General features: G+C 37.5%; 1 protein-coding gene across 1 annotated transcript; it reads right to left on the bottom strand.

The window, feature by feature from the left end:
- Positions 1–1491: 1491 nt before the first annotated feature.
- Positions 1492–25672, bottom strand: FAM133A (family with sequence similarity 133 member A). The gene is made up of 2 exons (XM_041742069.1): positions 25637–25672; positions 1492–2677 (listed from the first exon to the last, which is right to left on the bottom strand). The coding sequence occupies exon 2, from the start codon at positions 2575–2577 to the stop codon at positions 1822–1824; it is 756 nt and encodes a 251-aa protein (XP_041598003.1). The 5' UTR covers positions 2578–2677; positions 25637–25672; the 3' UTR covers positions 1492–1821.

Below are 25672 nucleotides of genomic sequence, written 5' to 3'. Positions count from 1 at the left end.
GCATTGCCTAACTAGAAAGGGCTAGGAAGTGAATAGGAGCACACAGATATTTGGTAAGCTGTTAATGTCATTGCTATATTGTACAAATAATATAAGATTATTTTTATATTTTAATGAAAAACAATTTTGGAAAACTCTATATGGATATAAAATATCCCTTAAATACAATATTTTTATCAGCATATATAGTTTTTTTTGTTTTGTTTTTTTTTTTTTTAGAAAACAACTTTATGAAGTTTTAAGGTGATCTAACAAGACATTACATTTATAATGTTTCAAGAGCCTTACTGAGAGATTCTGATATTTCAACTGCAAAAATTTGGGGAACCAATTTTTATTAACTTGATGTTTTCTATCTTTGTAATTACTTTACATGTAATTCAACAGAGCTGATATGAAATCAGCTATTAAAAATAGCTATCAATTCTCCCATCATGCCAAAATACTCCATAAATATGACATTACAATTAGTACATCCTCTGTAACAGGTGGGTTTTTTTGAGACATCAATTGATAACTTGTATTACTCCAATATATATATAAAACAAAAATAATTCTCAACTTATTTTAGCATTACTGGTAAACATGAACCAGCAACAAACACAAGGCACCAAAACTTAGTAAAGTATGACACAGGAAGATCAAAGATGTCATTATCTCCTAAATTGAACTCCTATTTTAATTCAATACTAATGTTTATAACACATGGAATTTTTAAACAGCATACTTACTAAGATTTTGGCAGTAGTTTTATGTAACAAGACACATAGCATACTAGAGGTCTGGCATTTAACTTGCTTACAGTGAACAAGCTTCAATATGAAGGCATTAATTTTTTTAAAAAAACCTTCTTTTTACATGCTATTTTATCTAGCGTGCAATTAAAACTAGTAATGAAATATAGTTAGATTAAGAAATTACAAACTTGTATCCTAAGCACAAATCATATAAAAAGGATTACTGGTTGTATAGAATATCCTTGTATAATCAAAAATCAATAGTATAAAACATGCAAAATATTTCAGAATCTTTATTAATCAAAAATTACCAGGGTTTATTTAAAATGATTCCCCTCAAAGGGTATCAACGTTAATTCAAATAATGTAACACTCTAATGCTAAACATTATTCAGTACTGTTAAAGTGGAGGTAAATTTCATAGAACTGGGGGCTTACTTACACTTCCTGTCTTCTTGTTCAGTTGAAACAGTATACAACATCTCAGAATTTCACTCGATAAGAAAAGAATGGTTGCTGCACTGGCAAAAATAGGATGTGTAAAGATCAAAGGCACACTATTCAGCTAGCCAAAGTGATATCAAACTCCCCCCCCACAAGCCCTTTCCCCATGTAAACTAAAATTTTTTAAGAAGTAGAATAATCTTCAAGAGTAAGGATTTTTATATTAATACATTTTTCAAAAATGTCAACTATAGTCATCTAGATATTTCTGATTATATTTTAAAGATTTATCTGAGTTATATACTTTTAAATTAGATATATTTGGGGGGTCAAAATTATCTAAAACATTTAAGTCAATTCCAAATGTTTTAACCACTAATATGAATAACAGGATTTTAGCTCTCAGAAGAATCAACAACTGGAAGGAAAAACACAAAAACAAACAAAATTATATATTTATGCTGCAGGCAATGATTATGGCCCTTTCTGGCACAGTGGCATATGACTGGCACTCAGTCCAGGTATAATTCTACTAGCACAGGGAAATACATGCATTTTGGTAAATATGACTTAACATTCACAGTTGAAGTTTTCTTAAATCCTTGCTTTTTAAAATAGGAAAATCTTAACTTTTTTCTTGTTATCCTGACTTGTGACTTGAACCCGACTTCTTTTTCTTCTTCTTACTATGTTTCTTGTGCTGTTTCTTCTTCCTCTTCTTCTTCTTCTTCTTTGCTTTTTCTGTTGCTTTTTCTCGCTCTTCATGTCTTCTCTTCTTTTTTGCTTGCACTTCCTCTTCATAATCTGATTCTGATGAGGATTCTGAAGACAAAGGTTTATCTTCAGGATAAGTCTTCTTTCTTTTTTTGCTGAGACTTCTAATATACTTTTCTTTCTCTGTTTCATCTTTTGACTTCTTTTTCTTTTTTACAGATTCCTTGCTCTCTGATCCAGATTCATATGTAGAGCTTTCTGATGATTTGTATGAATGGTTCTTCTTTTTCTTTCTCTTTTTTCCTTGTTTCTTTTCCTCATTCTCAGAATCTGAACTGCTTGAAGAATCAGAGCTTGATGAAGAAGATGAAGATCGACAAGATTTCTTCTTTTTCTTTTTCTTTTTTTCCCTTTTCTTAGAAGACCTCTCATTTTCACTCAATAATTTCTCTCTGCTTTTTTCTAATTCTTTTTTCCAATTCTCATTCATTTTTTCTTCAAATTCAGCTAATGCCTTGGAGCCTTTCTTTTTATTTTCTAATTGTTTCTTCACTTCTTCCCAGGTAGGCCTTGGCCGATTCAGATAATCTTGTATTGTTGGGCCTGTAGACTGAGTTGGGCCCCTCCATCTGGCCATTGCTATAGGATTCATATAGGAAATTCGATTATCCCGCTTCCCCATTGTGCCTAATGGATCCAAGAGCAGACTCTCAATGCTAAGAAGAATAAAGATAAACTCTTCTTTGGTTCTTCACCTGCTGATATATCAAGCAGGCCCCATTCTGTTAGGGAAGCAGAAGGAAATGGTTACAAAACACCTTTAATATATATACAGCAAAACACATTGGCTTAATTGTTCACTATCATATAGTACAGTAGAAATTTTTAAAATTTTAGACCTTGGGAACAAAGAATATACACATTTAAGACTTTTGCATACTTTAGATATTGTTGTATGAATATAACAATGGATTTTATATACCCCATATAAGGTTCTGACTTATATAAATTTTAAATAAATACTTCCTTTTATATTATATGATATTTTTCTTTCCTTCATTTGGCCTTATACAGTATAAAAAGATAAATTTCTATAGCTAAATTCTATGTGAGGCAGATCTCCTCCAATTTAAAAAAGTGCAGCATAATCCACTCCGCTCTGACAGAAACCTAGGAATCATACCTGAAAAATTCTCTCCCTCAATCTCACATCTAATCCATTAGTATAACTGCTTTTTAAGACTTCACAATAGGTTCCATACGCATTCACTTCTCTCCAAATATATTGTCATCAATTTAGTCCAGGCACTATCATCTCTCACTTGGATTATTAATCTCTAGTATTGATTAAATGTTATTATCTGCCAGGGACTGCTTAGTGTTTTGCAGTGGATTATCTTATTAAATCTCTAGACTAATCCTATGAGGTTGATTCTATTATTATTTCTATTTCACTGTTGAATAAACTGGGCTTAGAGAATTTGACTAATTTGCATAAAGTAACAGTTAATAAATGGCCAAATTAGGATTTAAACCAAAGCAGCCTGACTCCAAGCCTTGAACACCTAACATAACACTCTATTATCTCTTTACATCAGTCTCTTATTTGATAACCTTGTTTCTGGGATCCCTGGGTGGTGCAGCGGTTTGGCGCCTGCCTTTGGCCCAGGGTGCGATCCTGGAGACCCGGGATCGAATCTCACATCGGGCTCCCGGTGCATGGAGCCTGCTTCTCCCTCTGCCTATGTCTCTGCCTCTCTCTCTCTCTCTCTATCTCTCTCTCTCTCTCTCTGACTATCATAAAATTTAAAAAAAACTTGTTTTTTTTTAAAATTTTTTATTAATAATAAATTTACTTTTTATTGGTGTTCAATTTGCCAACATACAGAATAACACCCAGTGCTCATCCCGTCAAGTGCCCCCCTCAGCGCCTGTCACTGATTCACCCGCACTCCCTACTGTCCTCCCCTTCCACCACCCCTAGTTCATTGCCATGTGAGTTGTAGCAATCTTGGGGTGGAGTCTTTTGGATTTTCTATATACAGTATGATGTCATCTGCAAAGAGGGAGAGTTTGATTTCTTCTTTTCCCATTTGAATGCCTTGTATTTCTTTTTGTTGCCTGATTGCGGAGGCTAGGACTTCTACTACTATGTTGAATAGCAGTGGTGAGAGTGGATATCCCTGTCGTGTTCCTGATCTTAGGGGAAAGGCTCCCAGTGTTTCCCCATTGAGAATGATATTTGCTGTGGGCTTTTCGTAGATGGCTTTTAAGATGCTGAGGAATGTTCCCTCTATCCCTGCACTCTGAAGAGTTTTGATCAGGAATGGATGCTGTATTTTGTCAAATCCTTTCTCTACATGTAATGATAGGATCATATGGTTCTTGTTTTTTCTGTTGTTGATATGATCTATCACATTGATGGCTTTACAAGTGTTGAGCCAACCTTGCAACTCAGGGATAAATCCCTCTTGGTCATGGTGAATAATCTTCTTTTTTTATTTATTTATTCATAGACAGAGAGAGAGAGAGAGAGAGAGAGAGAGACAGGCAGAGTGAGAGGGAGAAGCAGGCTCCATGCAGGGAGCCCAATCCGGGACTCGATCCCAGGTCTCCAGGATCACTCCCCCGGCTGCAGGTGTCTCCAAACCACTGCGGCACCGGGGCTGCCCGAATAATCTTCTTAATGTACTGTTAGATCCTATGGGCTAGTATCTTATTGAGTTTTTTTGCATCTGTGTTCATCAGGGATATTGGCCTATAATTCTTCTTTTTGGTGGAGTAGTTGTCTGGTTTTGGAATTAAGGTGATGCTGGCCTATTAGAACAAGTTTGGAAACACTCCATCTCTTTCTATCTTTCCAAACAGCTTTAGTAGAATAGGTATGGTTTCTTCTTTAAACGTTTGATAGAATTCTTCAGGGAAGCCTTCTGGCCCTAGACTTTTGTGTCTTGGGAGGTTTTGGATGACTGCTTCAATTTCCTCCCTTGTTTTTGGCCTGTTCAGGTTTTCTATTTCTTCTTGTTACAGTTTTGGCAGTTTGTGGTTTTCCAGAAATGCCCCCATTTCTTCCAGATTGCTTAATTTACTGGCGTATAGCTGCTCATAATAAGTTGTTAAAATCATTTTTATCTCCTTGGTATGGGTAGCCATCTGTCCATTCTCATTCATAATTTTATTAATTTGAGTCTTCTCTCTCTTCTTTTAAATAAGGCTGGCTAATGGTTTATCTATCTTATTAATTCTTTCAAAGAACCAACTCCTGGTTTTGTTGGTCTGTTCCACAGTTCTTCTGGTCTCGATTTCATGGAGTTCTGCTCGAATCTTTATTAATTATCTTCTTCTGCTGGGTATAGGATCTCTTTGCTGTTTTTCTCCAGTTCTTTTAGGTGCAAGGTTAGCTTTTGTATTTGAGTTCTTTCCAGTTTTTGGATGGATGCTTGTATTGCAATGTATTTCCCCCTCAGGACTGCTTTTGCTGTATCTCAAAGATTTTGAACAGTTTTGTCTTCATTCTCACTGGTTTCCATGAATCTTTCTAAGTCTTCTCTAATTTCCTGGTTGACCCTTTCATCTTTTATCAGGATGCTCTTTAACCTCCACATATTTGAAATCCTTCCAAACTTCTTCTTGTGATTTCGTTCTAGTTTCAAAGCATTATGGTCTGAAAATATGCAGGGGACGATCCCAATCTTTTGGTATTGGTTAAGACATGATTTGTCACACTGTATGTGGTCTATTCTGGAGAAAGTTCCATGTGCACTTGAGAAGAATGTGTATTCAGTTGGGTTTGGATGTAAAGTTCTGTAGATATCTGTGAAATACATGTAGTTCAGGGTATCATTAAAGCTCTTGTTTCTTTGGAGATGTTGTGCTTAGAAGATGTGTCGATTATAGAAAGCCCTGTGTTCAAGTCACCAAGTATAAGTGTATTATTATCTGAGTATATCTTAGCTTTGGTTATTAATCGATTGATATATTTGGCAGCTCCCACCTTCGGGGCATAAATATTCATGATTGTTAGGTCCTCTTATTGGATAGATCCTTGAAGTATGATATAGTGTTCCTCTTCATCTCTCACTATAGACTTTGGGATAAACTTTAATTTGTCTAATATAAGGATGGCTACCCCTGCTTTCTTTTGAGGACCATTGAATGGTAAATGGTTCTCCAACCTTTCATTTTCAGGCCCAAGGTGTCCTTCTGTTTAAAATGAGTCTCTTGTAGACAGCAAATAGATGGTCTTGCTTTCTTAATCAGTCTGAAACCCTGCGCCTTTTGATGGGGTAATTAAGCCCATTCACCTTCAGAGTTACTATTGAAAGATACAAAATTAGTGTCATCATGATACCTATTCAGTCCCTGTTTTTGTGGATTGTTTCCTTGGACTTCCCCTTTCTTTTACAGAGTCCCCCTTAATATTTCTTGCAGAGCTGGTTTGGTGGTCACAGATTCTTTCTGTTCCTGCCTATCTTGGAAGCTCTTTATCTCTCCTATTCTGAATGAGAGCCTTGCTGGAAAAAGTATTCTTGGTTGCAGGTTCTTGTCATTTAGGACCCTGAATATATCCTGCTAACCCTTTCTGGCCTGCCAGGTCTCTGTGGAGAGGTCTCCTGTTATCCTAATACTTCTCCCCATAAAGGATAGGGATCTCTTGTCTCTTGCTGCTTTAAGGATCTTCTCTTTATCTTTGGAATTTTACGTTTCACTCTTGAATGTTAAGTTTTTGAGTGGTTTTTATTGATTTTAGGAGGGGGGATATATCTCCTGGATCTGAATGCCTGTTTCCCTTCCCAATTTAGGGAAGTTCTCAGCTATGATTTGGTCAAATACACTTTCTGGTCCTTTGTTTTTCGGCACCCTCTGGAACTCCAATTAAATGTAGATTTTTTCCTTCTGAGGCTGTCATTTATTTCCCTTAATCTTTCCTCATGATCTTTTAATTATTTTTCCCTTTTTTCTTTGGCTTCCTTCCTTGCCATCAACTTGTCTTCTATGTTACTCCCTTGGTCTTCTACCTCATTAACCCTCGTCATTAAGACCTTCAGTTCGGATTGCATCTCATTTAATTGATTTTGAATTTCGGCCTGATGAGGTCTAAATTCTGCAGTCATGAAGTCTCTTGAATCTTTTATGCTTTTTTCTAGAGCCACCAGTAGCTTTATAATTGTGCTTTTGAATTGGTTTTCTGACATTGAGTTGTAATCCAAATTTTGTACCTCTGTGGGAGAGAGTACTGCTTCTGATTCTTTCTTTTGTGGTGAGTTCTTCCTTCCAGTCTTTTGCTCAGTGCAGTGTGGCCAAAAACAAGTTGTACTGGAAAAAATGAGAAAAGGAGAGGAAAAAAAGAGGGGGAACAAACAAACAAACAAAAAAAAAAAAACAAGGGGGAGTATCCTCTGATTCTATATACTGTAAATCCCTCGACTTCCCCTGGAACTTTTCAGCGATGCTTGGTCAATAACTTGCTTTTCCCCTGTCCTTCGAGCTGGTCTTCTGGGAGAGGGGCCCTCTGTGCTGATTCTCAGGTGTGTGCACCTTGGCGAGCTGCCCAGTCCCCTGCCAGGTGCACGGCTCAGTGGGAACTATTTATCCTGTGAGGCCCCTGCTCAGTCCCAGGTACAAGGTGACACCAGGAAGAAGATCAACAGTGGTGACGGCCAGCTCTCCAGCTCTAGAGTCAGCTCCCACAGTAACTACCACAGCTTCCAGTCCGCAGGGGCCTGGATGCTCTTGGGGTGTGGGGATACCCATCTGCACAGCTCGGGGCCTCCCAGCGGCAGGAGCTTCCTCACTGTATTGGGCTCTCCTGGCCTCTGCCTGTCCCAGGGGGAGCGCCTGATCTTGGGCTGTGTCCCCTGGCGCCCTTGCCTCCAGTGCCTGCGCCACTGGGACTGCGTTCCCAGGACTGCACAGCCCCCTCCACGTGGAGCTGCTGCCTGAGCCGCAGCCAGAGCTGCTCCTGGGGCCCAGCTGGGTGTGAGTTCCAGCCCCTTTAGGGAGCTCGGGCCTTGCTGTGTGGCACGCTCTCCTCCAGAGTGGAGTTCCTCTGTTAGTGCCCCTGGGAGCCTGAGGGCATCCCTGCCCCTCCTGGGATCCTGCCTGAATTCCCTGGGTGTGTCTTTCTGTCTGGGAAGCTTGGTACAGTTTCTGCTTCTCCAGGACTGGGCTTTCCTGTCCTGGGGGCACTTGCCTTAGCCTGGCTCCTCGTGGGGGGCCCTTCCCTCTTGGATGCTTTATTTCTTTATTGTTTTCCATCTTCCTACCTTGGTAGAAGTGCGAACTCTTCTCACTGTAGCATTCCAGCTGTTCTCTCTTTAAATCTCAGGCCAAATTCGTAGGTTTTCAGGATGATTTGAAAGTTATCTAGGTAAGTTGGTGGGGACAGGTGACTTGGGGACCCTACTCTTCCACCATCTTTTTGTCAGTCCTGTACAGGATTTTAAAGAATAAAAGTTCACCCTGTAAATGAAGACATGAAGAACATTCCAGGAAGAGAAAAAAATGTGAAAATAAACACAAGGATATGAAAGAGCACAATGTGTTTATTTTTGATGGACCCTAAATGTCAAGAATGCAGTGGCTGGAGGTGAGGCTGCAAAGACAGGAAACAGCCTGATCACAGAGCCCCTCTAAAATATATAGTTGTTAGGAAGTTACCAAAGTCCTTTTAAAAAAATAAAAAGATGATCAGGTATATCACAGATTTTCCTGTGAGTCTCCATCCTGACTATGACCCATTAAATCAACCTAACATATCTGCTTATCATAAGCTCAATGTCATAGATGTTACAGTGAATCTTGGTGATAGTTTCCTGCATTTTGATTTGTTGTGTTCTTGATTATTATTATCCTCATCTTTTAGTTCTATCCAGCTCCTCTTAGGTCTTTCTGTCATTTTCATTCTGACTAATAATCTAAAGATCTATCAGATATTATTGTTTCTTTGACCTTATCATCCAAAGTCCTTAAAAACTTTAGTTCATATTCAACTTGCTGGTTCTTTCCGCTACTGGACACTTAGAATAGAGTAATCCATTCTAACTTCAGTTCCTTGAGACCTAGTCCTGACATCATCTAGAGAGATAGGCAATGCCCAGTTCATAAAAACTTTGGATGTGATGCTAAGAAAGCTGAAATTAATTCTATGAGACTTAAAGTGAAGTTAATTGGGAGATAATAACTATTTTATACAGGAGAATGATATGCTCATGTTTGAATGTTTAAGAAAAAAATCTCTTACACCACGGAAGTTAGATTACATGCAAGTAAGAATGAAGGCAATGATATCACTTAAGTATTAATGCAGACAACAAATGAAAGGGTCTAAACTAAAATCAGCAGCATTTTAGATAAAAGAGGGGACTATATGTAAGTAATAGGCAATGCCAATGACTAGATAATATAGGAAATGCCACAGGTTATGGAAATATCTACATTCAGTATTGGGTTCATATAGTTTGAAGTGCCTATGAGAATTCTGGATGTAGCTGCACGTATGTAAATTATATGTATGGGTATTGGTGCTCTGGAATGTAACCTGAGTGAGATATATAGAATTGGCAGTCACTGAGTGAAGGATAAAGACATGATAGAAAATTAAACTACCTTGGGGAGGATTTCAAATGAAAAAATGCTTGAGCATTGGATCCAATTTAACAATATTCAAGAGAGGGATCCCTGGGTGGCGCAGCGGTTTGGTGCCTGCCTTTGGCCCAGGGCGTGATCCTGGAGACCCGGGATCGAATCCCACGTCGGGCTCCCGGTGCATGGAACCTGCTTCTCCCTCTGCCTGTGTCTCTGCCTCTCTCTATCTCTCTGTGACTATCATAAATAAATAAAAATTAAAAAAAAACAATATTCAAGAGATTACCAGAGAGAGGGAAGCCTATAAATAATACTTCGGAAAATTAGCTAGTATGGTAAGAGTTAGATTGTTATCAGGAAAAAAAGTAAGAGTTACAGAAACACAAGAAAGGAGAATAAAGCTTCAGAGTGAGGACAACAATTCTCAAAGGTTTATGTTCATGAATTTAATTTGAGCAATTTTTATATATCGAAAGTTTGCGAAGAAAACTAAATGTCCATTAATAACAAATAAGTTTGGGGAGCTGGGTGGCTCAGTCATTTAAGCATCTAACTCTTGAATTTGGCTAAGGTCATGATCTCAGGATCAAGGGACTGAGTCCCATGTCGAGCTCTACATTGAATGTGGAGTCTGCTTGAGATTCTTTTTCCCTCTCCCTCAGCCCCTCCCTCTGCTCACATGCACTTTTTACATTAAAAAATTATGTAAATGAATACATAAAATCTTTTTAAAAATTCAAAAAACAGGGACGCCTGGGTGGCTCAGGGGTTGAGCACCTGCCTTGGGCTCAGGTCTTGATCCTGGGGTCCGGGATCAAGTCCCATGTCAGGCTCCTTGTGGGGAGCCTACTTTTCCCTCTGCCTATGTCACTGCCTCTCTCTCTGTCTCTCATGAGTGAATAAAGTCTTTAAAATATAAAAATAAAAATTCAAAAAACATAACAAACAGGTTATATGAATTATACTATACATATATAATGGAATAGATATCCATAACATGCTGTTGAGTGAATAGTTCATCAAATGTAAATATTAGTTTTAGTTAACTCTGCATATTGGGGAGGTATTATTTCCTTTTGTATGTTTTTCTATAATGTTTACATTTTCTACAATAAGTAGGTATCATCTTTACCTTTAAATAATCCAGAAAAAAAGAAAAGATATCATGGACAACAATATTAAATACAGCAAATGGGGGGTGCCTGGGTGGCTCAATGGCTGAGCATCTGCCTTTGGCTCAGGTCATGATGCTGGGGTCCTGGGATCGAGTTCTGCATCAGGTTCCCTGTAGGGACCCTTCTTATCCCTCTACCTATGTCTCTGCCTCTCTCTGTATGTATCTTATGAATAAATAAATAAATGAAATCCTTAAAAAAATACAGCAGGTGGATCAAGTAAGATAAAATCTTAAAATATCCATTACATCTGGCTATGAGGAAATCATTAGTAAACTTTGCTAATGCAAGTAACCTTTGCTAATTAAGTAGTGAGGGTAGAGGCCAGACCACCACAAGTTAAAGACTTTAAAAACTAAATGGGAGGTGAGAAGGTAGAGATACAGGGTATACGTGTACAGATTAATTTTAGAAGAAAAGTAAAGGGATAAGATGTTAAGTATCATGAAGGATACAGAATTAAAGGAATGATTTTTTTGTTTTTGTTACTTATGGAATTTAAACATATTCATAGGGAACAAGAAGAATGGAGGATAATGAAAGAGTTTTAAGCAGATATAAAAGAGGGGAATAACTAATGTGGCAAAACCATTGAGAAAGCAGAGAGGACTCAAAGTCACAGGTAGGAGATGTCTCTTTTTGCAAGAACAAAAGCAAAGAATAAATAAACGCTATGAGTACAGGGCTTTTTTTTGTGGAGGGAGAAATGAAAGAGAAAAAGTTGAAGTAGTTCTCACATACTGGCCTTCATTTTCACTCAGTGGTAGGTGCCAAGGTCATCTGTTAAATGTAAGGCAGGTCCAGGTAAGTTTTGAGACCAATAGCTAAAGTTTTGAAAACTGCAGAAGGGAATAGGAGAGGGTGCTGACACCAGAAAAGTTCAGGAAGCCTTCAAAACTGCACACTGAGTAAAAAGAAAAAGCAACACCAACACAGTCTCTTAGTCAATCTTTGCTTTTGAATTTAAAATATTTTGTTTCTATTCCAGGAAAAAACTTGATTCTCTGTATCTCCATGAAAAGTATGCTAATTTTGTATAGAGATTAGATACAAGTTGTGACAGTCCTGCTGATAATCTGAGTTATTATAATAACTAAATGTTCAGTCATCCTCAAAATAATTCCCTTTTGACTTGGATAGGAGTTAAGATGGCAGAGTAGTAGGAGGACCATACACTTGCCTCATCCCTGGAACACAGAGAGACAAATATCAAATCATTCTGAATACCTAGGAAATCAACCTGGGGGATGAAAGAACAAAATACACAACTAGAGGGAGGGAAAAGGCCACATCATGGAAGATAGGTGGTGTGGATATGGGATTTGGGGTAGAAAAGAATTGCTGGTGCTATAGAGGGGTGTGAGCCCTGATGAAGAAGAAAGAAGGGGAGGGGGAGTCAGGTGTGCACACAGGGCATTGCACAAGAAAAACATTTCCCCAAACTACTGATGGGGAAAAAAGGGTGAGGTACTGATAATCATAAGTTTTTACAAGCAGCAGAGCTCAAAGTCTGAAGTTTTAGAAGTCCGTGCCATTGCCAGAGTAGAGCCTGGCAGGTGTAGAGGTGCTCCAGTGGAGGAGAACAGAAAGCTAGTAGTGGACAGCATGGTCTGGGGACCCCCACTGGGACCCACTGGGACAGATGGTTCCCCTTCTTGGAATGCATTTGGGATAGGTGGCACTACTTCTCTGGGGACAAAAGCACTGATGGACACCACTGGGCTGCTCTATGTATTAGCATAGGCGCAGAGGCAGCTGATGAGGGCAGGTATTCTAGGCACCAGATTTTTGCTACACTTTAACATAAACTCCAAGGTCCTACATGTTCATGCAACTGCCCTTTTGGGACAAATCAGCACCAGCCACAATGCAGCAGGATCCTTCCCAAAAGGATCAGTACAGGCAGTGACACACAAGGTCCCTAAAGTTTGGAGTTTTGAAACACAGCTAGTATGCCTCACATAAAAATACAGGAGTACTGTGGTACCATGTGGACAGATGGCTTGGACACACATAGGGTAAAGGCAGGGATCTGAGGGATGTTGGGACACACAAGGGGAAATTTTTCACTTTTCTGAAAGGGCTTCCTGAACAGTGGCAGGCATGAACTACTCCCCGATCTGGGAATGACAGACATGGCTGATAAAATTTTTTCCCCTCCCCATCAGCACAGGACTTCAGTGAACAGAACAGTTCCCACAGTGGAGGCTTGAGCTGCTTACACCAAACTCCACCTCACTGCATTCTTCAGGTTCTTTTTTACTAGGGCAAATGTGCCTGAGAGTCAGAGTAGCAGCAGGATTCTCCCCCAGAAGAACAGCATAAGCCTCTGCACTCATCAAGTCTACTTACCAGAGTGCTGCAAAACTTCAGCTTTAGGGGAAGTATGATCTAGCCACTTTTAACAAGCTGACTAAAACATACCTAGTTAAAACTTGCCATGCAGTGGACAAGGTTCAAACACTGCCCACTGCAAGCAAGGAGAAACTCTGCAGAGGACAAACATGAGGAAAACAGCAGCCAAAACATAGGAGCATAGTGCACACCACATACACATCTGAATCTCCTAATAAATAAAAGTCCAGGGCCAGATGGCTTTCCAGGGGAATTTTACCAAACATTTAAAGAAGAATTAACACCTATTCTTCTGAAACTGCCCCCCCCAAAAAAAAAATAGAAATGGAAGGAAAACTTCCAGACTCCTTCTATGAGTCTAGCATTACCTTGATTCCAAAACCAGGCAAAGACCCCCTAAAAAAGAGAATTACAGGGCAATAACCATGATGAACATGGATACAAAAAGTCTCAACAAGATACTAGCAAATCGAACTCAACAGTACATTATAAGATTTATTCACCAAGATCAAGTGGGATTTACTCCTGGGCTGCAGCATTGGTTCAAGATTCACAAAACAACATGATACACCACATTGATATAAGAAAGTATACGAAACACATGATACTCTCAGTAGTTGCAGAAAAAGCATCTGACAAAATACAGCTTCCTTTCTGGATAAAAACCTCAACAAAGTAGGGACAGAGTGAGCATACCTCAACATCATAAAGGCCATATAAAAAAGACCCACAACTAATACCATCTTCAATAGGGTAAAACTGAGAGCTTTTCCTCTAACATCAGGAACAAAACAAGGATGTTCACTCCCATCATCACTATTTAACATAGTACTAGAAGTCACAATTTCAGTAATCAGACAACAAAAAGAAACAAAAGACATCCAAATGAGCAAGGAAGAAGTCAACTTTCACAATTTGCAGATGACACGATACTCTATGTGGAAAACTTGAAAGACTTCTCCCAAAAATTGCTAGAGCATACCAATTCAGCAAAGTTTCAGAATACAAAATCAATGTACAGAAATCTGTTGCCTTTCTATATGCCAATAATAAAGCAGCAGAAAGAGAGCTCAAGGAATTGATACCACTTCAAACTGCATGAAAAACATAAGACCACTAATAATAAACCTAACTAAACCAAGAAGGTGAAGGATCTGTGTTCTGAAAACTATAGAACACTTATGAAAGAAATTTAAGAGGACACAAAAACTGGAAACATTCCATGCTAATGTATTAGAAGAACAAACATTATTAAAATAACTATACTATCCAAAGAAATCTACATATTTAATGCAATCTCTATCAAAATACCACTAGCATTTTTCACAGACCTAGAACAAACAATCCTAAAAGTTTGTATGGAAGCACAACAGACCCCAAACACCCAAAGCAATCTTGCAAAAGAAAAGCAAAGTTGGATGCATGAAGAATCCAGATTTCAATCTATATTACAAAGCTGTAGTTATGACAGTACGGTACTGGCAGAAAACCAGACATATAGATAAATATAACTGAACAGAAAACCCATAAATGGGCCCACAACTATATGGTCAACTGAACTTCAAAAAGCAGGAAAGAATACCAATGGAGAAAAGATAGTCTCTTCAACAAATGGTGTTGGAAAAACTAGACAGCAACATGAAAAAGAATGAACCTGAAACACTTTCTTACACCATACACAAAAATACATTCAAAATGGATTTTAAGACCTAAATATGAGACAGGAAACAATAAAAATCCTAGAGGAGAATTCAGCCAGCAACATTTTTGACATTGCCCATAGAAATTTCTTACTGGTCATGTCTCCAGAGGCAAGGGAAAGAAAAGAAAAAAAAATGAACTTTTGGCACTTCATCAAGATAAAAAGCTTCTGCACAGCAAAGAAAAAATCAACAAAATTAAAAGGCAGCTTTCAGAATGGGAGAAGATATTTGCACATTACATATCTGATTAAGGGTTAGTAGCCAAAATGTATAAGAACTTATCAAACACAATACCCAAAAATCAAATAATCAAGTTAGGAAATGGGCAGAAGACATGAATAGAGGTTTTTCCAAAGAAGACATCCAAATGGGTAACAGACACATGAAAAGATGCTCAACATCACTGATCCTCAAGGAAATAGAAATCAAAACTACAATGAATTACCAACTCACACTTAATCAGAACGCTAAAATTAACAACTCAGGGAACCACACATGTTGGCAAGGATACAGAGAAAGGGGAAACCTCTTACACTGTTGGTGGGAATGTAAATTGGTGCAGCCACTCTGGAAAACCATATGTAGGTTCCTCAAGAAGGTAAAAATAGAACTATCCTACAATCTGATAATTGCACTACTAGGTATTTACCCAAATGATACAAACATGATGATTAGAAAGGGCACATGCACCAGGATGTTTATAGCAGCATTATCAACAATAGTCAAATTATGGAAAGACCCCAAATTTCCATCAACTGAGGAATGAAGTCTGAGGGCAGCCCAGGTGGCTCAGCAGTTTAGCGCCACCTTCAGCCCAGTGCCTGATCCTGGAGACCCAGGATCGAGTCCCACGTCAGGCTCCCTGCATGGAGCCTACTTCTCCCTCTGCCTGTGTCTCTGCCTCTCTCTCTCTCTCTGTGTCTCTCATGAATAAATAAGATCTTTAAAAAAATGAAATCTGAAATTTACAATGACATGGAAGGAGCTATAGTATATTATGATAAGTGAAATAGGTAGTTAGAGAAAGGAAATGCCAAATAATTTCACTTATGTGGAATTTAAGAAACAGACAGATAAACACAGGGAAGGGAAAAAAAAACAGAGAGAGAAGCAAATCATAAGAGATTCAACTGTAGAGAACAAACAGGGTTGGTGGAGGGAAGTGAGTCGGGGATGGGTTAAATGGGTGACAGGTATTAAAGAACGCACTTGGGATGAGCAGTGGTATTATATGTAAGGGAAGAATCATTAAATTCTACATCTGAATTCAATTTTGCCATATATAGTAACTAACTAGAGTTTAAATAAAAACTTGAAATAAAAAAATAAAAAGTAAAATAATGAAATAAAAATAACCATCAATCAATTATTTTGCAACATAAACAATTCTCTTTTGATGTTCTATTATGTACCAGAAACTATGTTATATGAAATGGAGATTATGGTCTAGTAAAGTAATAACCATTACACAAATATAAAAAAGAGTATATAATTATAACCATGATTAGAATGATGAAAGAAAAGTACAGGATGCTAATGAAAGCTATAATGAGGGACATAATTCAGAATGAAAGGTCAATTCTGGAATCCTACCATATAATCTGAGACATGATGGATAAATCAGAGATAGCCAGATGAAAGAGTTGAACAGGATATGGATAATAAGCCAAAGCTAACTGAATAGCAGAAGGAACAGCAGATGCTACGGCCCTGAGGTAAAAAGAAAAAGCCAAATACAATGCAAAATATTGACATTATTACATTATTGAAGATCAGTCATCATATAATTTTCTCCTTCTTAAAAGTGATTGGATCTGTACTATTTTTCACTTAACATATTCTGGTAAAAGTCAGTATGAATTTTAGTTAATTAAAGGCATATTTTAATTTTTCACAATGTAGTCTATATTGTAAATATCACCAATGCTAGTTATTTTAGAGACTTACTGTATTTTAAAATTAGTTTCATTGAATTTTCAGTGATATGTCTAACTGCAGAAGAATTCTCACAGACAAATGCACTTCAGTTGAAAAACCTTTTTAAGTTAGTTGGTAATCAATCTGAGACTTAATCTGAAGCACTCAACTCTTCTGCAAAGGTCCGGACATTTTGATGAGGTTTCTATAAAAAGAAGCTTATTGTTCTTTGCTCACACTAGTTAAACTGAGTTCAAATAACATGCTTTTTATAAAGCTACCTAAAGGAATTAAGATAGTAATCAATTTACTAAATTATAAAAAACAAGTAAGTCTGCACGTATATTCTAACAATACCTTAAATTATCACAGTATGTTTTGCCATTTCACACTGAATGATACACAGAACAACCACCCAACAATCTAATTCACAGGCAAATAAGACTCAGAGGGTTTATGGAGCAATTTAATGATGCTTCACAATTTCTTGAAAACATCTAACTCTAGCAAGTGTATGCAACATGATAGCCTTTCTTCTCAATAAAACTCAAGCATGAATGCATTATGTTTTAATTATTAATATGACTATTTTGAGAGAGGAATTATTGCCTTATTTTAACTGGGATCAACCTGATAGAAAGCTCTGTTGAAACCATTTTCCTGCTGTGAATTCCCTCTAGCATACTTGTGTCATGAAACATTTTTTATTCTAAAGGAAAGGTGCAGTATTTGAAATACTGCCTCTTTATTCCCTTTATAGAACTGCCAAATAATAAAATATCAGTCTCTACCATGTTAAGGACTATACCAAAAAACTTACAGCAGCAACAAAATACTGCAAGAGATAAAATAGAAGAGAATGGTTATGAGAGGGTAGAATTTCTTTTTTTTAAATTTTTATTTGTTTATGATGGTCACACAGAGAGAGAGAGAGAGAGAGAGAGAGGCAGAGACACAGGCAGAGGGAGAAGCAGCCTCCATGCACCGGGAGCCCGACATGGGATTCGATCCCAGGTCTCCAGGATCGCGCCCCGGGGCCAAAGGCAGGCGCTAAACCGCTGCGCCACCCAGGGATCCCGAGGGTAGAATTTGTAAGCATAAATTTTAGCTGTCTAAAAAATGAATGTTTCACCCTCTTATTTATCTTAATATAGTAACATATTTTGTATTTTATATTTAGAAAAACAAATCATCATTACTGTTTAGCATTTACGCCAATGAAGTAAATGCTTTTTAATATTTTTATTTAAAAATTCAATTTAATATAACATACCATAATATAGTTATATACATTATGAATTCTGGTTTGGAAAGGATTTTTTTATTGAAGTATAGTTGACACACAATATTATATTAGTTTCAGATGATTCAACAATTAGTTTCAGTGATTCAACAATTCTATACATTATGCAATGCTCACAATAAGTGTAGATACCATTTATAATTATACAAAGTTATTACAATTTTATTGACTATTTTCCTATGCTGTACTTTTCATCTCCATGACTTTTCATTTTACAAGTGGAAGTTTGTACCTCTTAGTCCCCCTTTTGCCCATCCCCTTATACTCTCTTCTCTGGCAACCATCAGCTTGTTCTCTGTATTTATGAATCGGTTTGGTTTTTTACTAATTTGTTTCGTTGTTGTTTTTTTTTTTTTGGATTCCACATGTAAGTGAAATCATACAGTATTTGTCTTTCTATGTCTCACTTAATTAACTTAAGATTAATAACCTCTAAGTCCATCTATGTATGTTGTCATGAATGACAAGGTTTCAGTTTTATGGCTGAGTGATACCTCATTTTACAGATACACACACCTTGTTAATCCATTAATATATCAATGGACTCTTATGTTGCTTTCATATGTTGGTTTTTGTAAATAATGCTACAATAAACAGGGGTGCATGTATCTTTTCAAATTAGTATTTTTGTCTTCTTTGGGTGAAACACCCAACAGTGTAATTATAGGATCATAGGGTATTTTTATTTTTAATTTTTTGTGGGACCTCCATACTGTTTTCCATAGTGGCTGCAGAAATCTACATTCCCATCAACAGTGCACAAGGGTTCCTTTTTCTCTACGTCCTTGCCAACACTTGTTATTTCTTTGTTTTTTTTAATAGTAGCCATTCTGACTGGTATGAAGTGATATCTTATTATGGCTTTGATTTACATTTTCCTGATGACTAGTGATGCCATGCATCCTTTCATGTGTCATTTGGTCATCTGTACATTTTCTTTGGAAAAAATGTCTATGCAGTTCTGCCTATTTTAAATCAGATTGTTTTTATTTTTGTGTGTGTGAGTTGAGTTGTATAAATTCTTTATATATTTTGCAGATAAACCCCTTATTGGATATATCATTGTCAAATGTCTTCTCCCATTCAGTAGGTTGCCTTTTCATTTTGTAGATGGTTTTCTTCACTTTGAAAAATTATTTTTTATATAATTACAATAGTATATTTTTGCTTTTGTTTCCCTTGCCTGAGAAGACATCTTCAGAGAAATGTTGCTAAGGCCAATATTCAAAGGATTACTGCTCATGTTTTCCTTTAAAAGTTTTATGTTTTCAGGTGTTACATTTATGTCTTTAATAATCAATTTTGTGTGAAATGGTTTATTAAAACAAAATTTGTATTTTAGAATACTTTTAGATTCACAGAAAAGTTGCAATCCCTGTGTCCTCTGTACCCAGTTTCCCTTATTTAACATCTTACATTAATATGGAACACTTGTCATAACTGATGAGCCAATACTGACATATTCATATCAACTAAAGTCTATTATTTATTCAAATTTCCTTAGTTTTAAACTAATGTCTTTTTTCTATCCCAGGAATCCAACCAGGATATCATGCTACATTTAGAAATTCATGTCTCCCAGGTGCCACATGATTATGAAAGTTTCTCAGAATTTCCTTGGTTTTGATGACCTTGAATGTTTTGAGGAGTACTGATCAGAAATTATTGAAATCCACTTCAATTTGTGTTTCTCTGATGTTTTTCTCATGTTGTAGTTAGGTTTAAGTTCTTAGAAGAAAGAACACAGGTAAGGTACCATTCTTATTACATCATATATCAAGGGTACATGCATTGATCACCCGACTAAGGTAGTGTTTGTCATATTTCTCCACTTTAAGATTACCCTCCTTTTACATACTGTACTCTTTGGAAGGAAGTCACTTTGTGCAGTCCACACAAAAGGAATAGAGATGCTCCACCTCCTTGATGGAGAAGTATCTATCTACATAAGTTATTTGAAATTTATGTGTGTAGGAGATTTGTCCATTCATAACCACGGGTTTGTTTTTTCACTTATTTGTATCAGTATGGATCAAGAGTATTGATTTTACAGTTTAGGTAGTATTTCAGTGCCACTTTATTTTGTTGCTGAAATAGTTCTAGTTTTGGCCTTTGTGAGCTCTTTTAGTTTGCTCCAGTGTCCTTTTGACATACCCTCATCATTTTGTTTCTTTTTTGTTTCAAATTTTTATTGAAATTCTAGTTAGTTAATATAGTATAATATTGGTTTTAGGAGTGGTATTTAGTTATTCATCACTTACATATAATACCCAGTGCTCAACACAAGTGTCCTTCTTAATATCCATCATCGATTTGTCCCATCCCCTACTCATCACATTGTTTCTTAAGCAGTCCCTGATTTCTGACTAAGATGCTCAAGAATCATTTTGTATATCCCCTGCATTAGCCCTAGAATCCTATCAAGGTATCACTGCACTAGGCTCTCTTAGTAGACAGGGCTAGGAAATATATGAAGTGGTAAATTTATTCAATCACATATGAAGTTTTTTTTTTTTTTTTTTTAAATTTTTTTTTAATTTTTTTTTTTATTTATTTATGATAGTCACAGAGAGAGAGAGAGAGAGAGGCAGAGACACAGGCGGAGGGAGAAGCAGGCTCCATGCACCGGGAGCCTGATGTGGGATTCGATCCCGGGTCTCCAGGATCGCGCCCTGAGCCAAAGGCAGGCGCCAAACCGCTGCGCCACCCAGGGATCCCACATATGAAGTTTGAAATAAATATCTGGCACTTGTACAACGAGTACAAGTTATTTACAGATGGTACACAGAACAGTTTGTTGACTATAATGGGGTATTGAGGTGATATGACTGAGTCTTAATCAAGAGTCCATGTTATGATTATTTCTTGATTAATAGGAAGGAGCTCTACTGAATTATTTCTGAAGTTGCTTGAAAAGTCTAATAGTCTAAAGAAAAGAGCAAAGGCCATAAGAAGAACTAGTTCTGCCCCTTTAGCACTTTGCCCTACTGAAGAAGCCATGAACAAAATAATGCTATTGTTTATAGTGCCAGTGTTAATGTTTTGAGAAACCCTATGTAGAAAACCATTATATACCAAATTCAACTAAGCATTTTCTAAGAAAATACATTTGGTAAGTTTTGGATACTCACTAGCAACTTCCTTGAGTCATCCTTAACAATAAATTTTGCCCTATAATGTGTGTTCAGATGTGATAAGATGTGGCTGTACGTGATGTAACCAAAATGTCCTAGGAGCACTGAAAATTCCAGTTCTTCTATTCAAGGAGTCCTCTTACATAAACCAAAGCTAATTTGGATAGTAGTTTATTTCTATCTGTGTGATATGACTCCTATGAAAATATACCCCCAAAATAAGGTTTGCCACATATCTTCTCCCTACAAGACCTAGTTTCTCTTTAACAAATGTCTCGCAATATGAATTTCGTAGAAACCTTTGACAAGATCTCTTAAGTCAGTGTTTTTCAGCACTAAACATCTAAAATCAATATTGTTCATACCTGGCCAGAGTGTAAATGGAATGCCATTCATATAATAGACTTTCAAAGTGAGATTGGACTGCACCTTTCACATATTCCTTATAATTTTAGCTATATTTCAGTGTTAAAGTGATATATTTTATATTAGAGGATCATAAGATGCTTCTTAAAGCAATGCACTGTGTATCCATTTGTAGTCTAAAATGTGTCATCTATCTAACAGCTTATAAAAGATAAGGCCCTAAACATAGGAAGCAAAATACCAGCAGGAATTCCTTGTCTTTTTTTTTTTTTTTTTGCCAGAGAACACAGTTAAAAAAAACAACATCTATTTATGCATGGCTTTAAATAGCCTTAAATGGTTTTAAATGAATGAATGGTTCAATCACTACCTTCTGTACCCTGTCACCCTAACATAATTTTTAAAATTTATTTCAAAAAACGGAACAGATAATTTGATGTAATGTGTATGTATGAATATACTGGCTATGAAATAGCTAAAAGCATCACGGTTATTTACTAAAGCTGGGTTCATTTACATGGGTCACATCTCTTTTCACATTAGAAATGACTATATACATATATTTCCTAAAAAATCAAATACCAGAGCATATAGACTTGTTATAATAACTAAATTATGATGCTTATTGCAAACAATAGTAAGCTGTGCTCAGAAGCATCACAGACTAAAAATTTGTATTAGCATTACTTTATTATGCCAGAATCAAAGGGTCATTTCCATGACTGGCCTAATTTGAACAACCATGTGAAAAAATGACTCAGTATTCATCCTCAGGGAAAGATAAAACAGATTTCAATTCCAGGAAGAACACTGAAAAAGATATGGTTTAATGAAGGCAGGTAAAATATCTCAGAAAAATTCAACAGGCAGACTATATTAACTTCATACATGCAGCAAATCATCATTGGAATTCATTATCATTAGAGTTGAAGGCCTGGCCCATCCATTTACTTGCTGAATTCTCTCAACAAATAATATGACATCTCTGTATCTCAGTTCTCATTTCTGAAAGTTGAGTTTATATATGATCATTCTCTTATAATCTCATTCCTTGCCTCCAGGTTCAAATGGAATACTCTTTGGCTATCATTCACTGTTCATGGTGAATATTGAACAGTAAATTGAGTATTCACCATAAACAGGTACTGTTCCAAGTAGTTTACATGGTTTATTTCATTTAATTCTCACTACTCCACGAAGTAGATACTATTAATTTCCCCATTTGATAGAAGAAGAAACTCAGTCTCAGGAAGATTAAGTAAAATATCCAAGGTCTCATAGCTAGTAAGTGCTAGAACCAAGATTAGACTTGTAGCAGCCTGATTTAAAACCTGCATTATTAAAGAATGTTATAGCATGAAAAGTACCTACAAATTCTCACTGAGAACTCTAATGAAAATATGATGGTTATTTGTAGCTGTACCTCTATCCCTCAAGTTCAGAAGGTCACAGGACAAGTACTTACTTGAAAGGGCAGAAGAGAGTCTAATGTTAATAAAATTTAAATTGGTTGATATTATCAGTTTCTCTAAATTGGGACAACTTGAAGCAGGAGTTCCATTAGTTTGTCAAAGCAATCTAAAATTTTCAGATATATGAAACATAAATCTTTCTTGGGGTGGGGGTAGGGATGGGAGTCTAGCCTAAGCCAGTCAATGTTTCTTTTCTGTATTACCATGTGGCTGGATACAACTAAATTTTGTGATAGCAATGATACCTTGAGAAAACGGGAATGTAAAGAAAACTCAAATCACCATATAAGTTATTATTTTAAACTTCTTTCCTTACCCAACCTGATGATTACCAGAACAGTTAAAATGGACTAATTCAAGTTTGCCCTTCTCTTTTCACTTGCAAATGTGGGGATGCTTAAGTAACAGTATTAACTATAAGCAGTAAAAAAAAGGAAATGGAAACTATCCAAATGAGCATGGATAATCTGTAAACTACTAAGAGTTTCTTTCTTTATAGTACAGGTTACTTAACACTTATCTCTATTTCTTTGCACATATGTATACGTTTCTGCCATTTATATTTGTAGATTGTTTTTTCTAATTTCCTTTTCCCTTCCTGAACTGCAGATCCCTAAAGGATAAAGGCATAGCATTGCCTAGACTACCATACTCTATTCACTGCTTTGGCATATATTCTGAGCCACAGGATTTGCTAACTTGACACTTAACATTTCATATCATTTATTTTTACCTATTTATTATATCGTGCCAGTTGTCATACAGTATTCAGAAACATAGTAAAGTTGATACTAGGAAGTCAGCTGTTTTTACCTAGACTCCCCTAAATCTTTTCACCATTTGACTGACACTGAAATAATATGCCTATATAATTGCCTAAATTCGAAATCTAAAGATTCAAGTAACTGCTTCACTTACTCCAAACTTAATAGTTCCAGATAAATTGTTCTCTATGGAAGAAGTCAATTCTAATCTGAAATTCTTTCAACCGCCTTGAATATAAGAATACAGATTGGGGGCAAGATGGCAAAAGAGTAGGGTCCCCAAGTCACCTGTCCTGACCAAGTTACCTAGATAATTTTCAAATCATCTTGAAAACCTACGAATTTGGCCTGAGATTTAAAGAGAGAACAGCTGGAACGCTACAGAGAGAAGAGTTCGGGCTTCTAACAAGGTAGGAAGATGGGAAAAAAAAATAAAAAAGAATCCAGTGGGGGACAGGTCCCCGCAAGGGGCTCGGCTAAGGCCAGGCTGTGAAAGCCTCCAGGACAGGAAAGCCCAGCCCCGAAGAAGCAGGAAATTCAAAAATCTGCACTGGATTCTTCCCAGACTGAAAGGCGCTCACAGAGAACTCGTGCAGGATCCCAGGAGGGGCAGTGGAACACCCAGGTTCCAATCTCACCAAGAGAGGAAGTGCGCCTCAGGGGACAGCGGCTAAACCCAGCGGGGCGAGCTCCATAAAGGGCTGGGGTGCACACCCGGAAGGGCCTTGGGAACAGCTCAAGAGGCGGCCACAAGCGAAGGGGGCTGTGCGGCCCATGGAGAGCAATTCCAGCAGCACAGGCCCTGGATCCCAGGGCGCTGCAAGACAGAGCCCAGGATTCTGTGCTCCCCTTGGGACAGGCGGAGGCCGGGAGGCCACAAGACAGTGAGGACGCTCCTGCCACCGGGTGCCCCCAAGCCATGCAGATCAGCGACCCCCGCCCCCCGGAGCATCCAGGGCACAGCGGACTGGAAGCTGCGGTGGTTACTGAGGGAGCTGACTCCAGGGCTAGAGAGCTGGATGCCGCCAGTGTTGTTGTTCCTCCTGGTGTCACCCTGTCCCTGGGAGGGTCGGGATGCCAGGGAAGGGGGGCTTCACCAGGATAAACAGCTCCCACTGAGCCATGCACCCGGCAGGGGACTGGGCAGCTCCCCCAGGTGCACACACCTGACCATCAGCACAGCAGGCCCCTCCCCCAGAAGACCAGCTGGAAGGACAGGGGAAGATCTTCCCAAGTTCTTGACCAAGCAGTGATGGAAAGCTCCAGGGGAAGTTGAGGGACTTACATTATACAGAACCAGAGGATACCCCTCCTTGTTTTTTTAGTTTGGTTTTGGTTTTGGTTTTGGTTTTCGTTCTTTTTGTTTCTTTGTTTTTGTTCTTTTTTTTTTTTTTGTTCTTGTTTTTTTTTCCTGAATTTTCCTTTTTTTTTCCCTTCATTTTTCAAGTACAACTTGTTTTTAACCACTCTGCACTGAGCAAAATAACTAGAAAGAAGAACTCAACACAAAAGAAAGAATCAGAAATAGTACTCTGTCCCACAGAGTTACAGAATTTGGATTAAAATTCGATGTCAGAAAGCGAATTCAGAAGCACAATTATAAACTTATTGGTGGCTCTGGAAAAAAGCATAAAGGATTCAAGAGATGTCATGACTGCAGAATTTAGATCTAATCAGGCCGAAATTAAAAATAAATTAAATGAGATGCAATTCAACCTGGAGGTCCTAATGATGAGGGTTAATGAGGTAGAAGAAAGAGTGAGTGACATAGAAGACCAGTTGATAGCAAGGAAAGAAGCTGAGGACAAAACGAGAAAAAAAATTAAAAGATCATGAGGAAAGGTTAAGGGAAATAAATGACAACCTCAGAAGGAAAAAATCTACATCTAATTGGGGTTCCAGAGAGCACCAAAAGGGAAAGAGGAACAGAAAGCATATTTGAACAAATCATAGCTGAGAACTTACCTAAGTTGGAGAGGGAAACAGGCATTCAGATCCAGG

This window comes from Vulpes lagopus, chromosome X (assembly GCF_018345385.1).
Source record: "Vulpes lagopus strain Blue_001 chromosome X, ASM1834538v1, whole genome shotgun sequence".
NCBI lineage: Eukaryota > Metazoa > Chordata > Mammalia > Carnivora > Canidae > Vulpes > Vulpes lagopus.
This window is presented reverse-complemented; position numbering and strand designations above follow the sequence as displayed.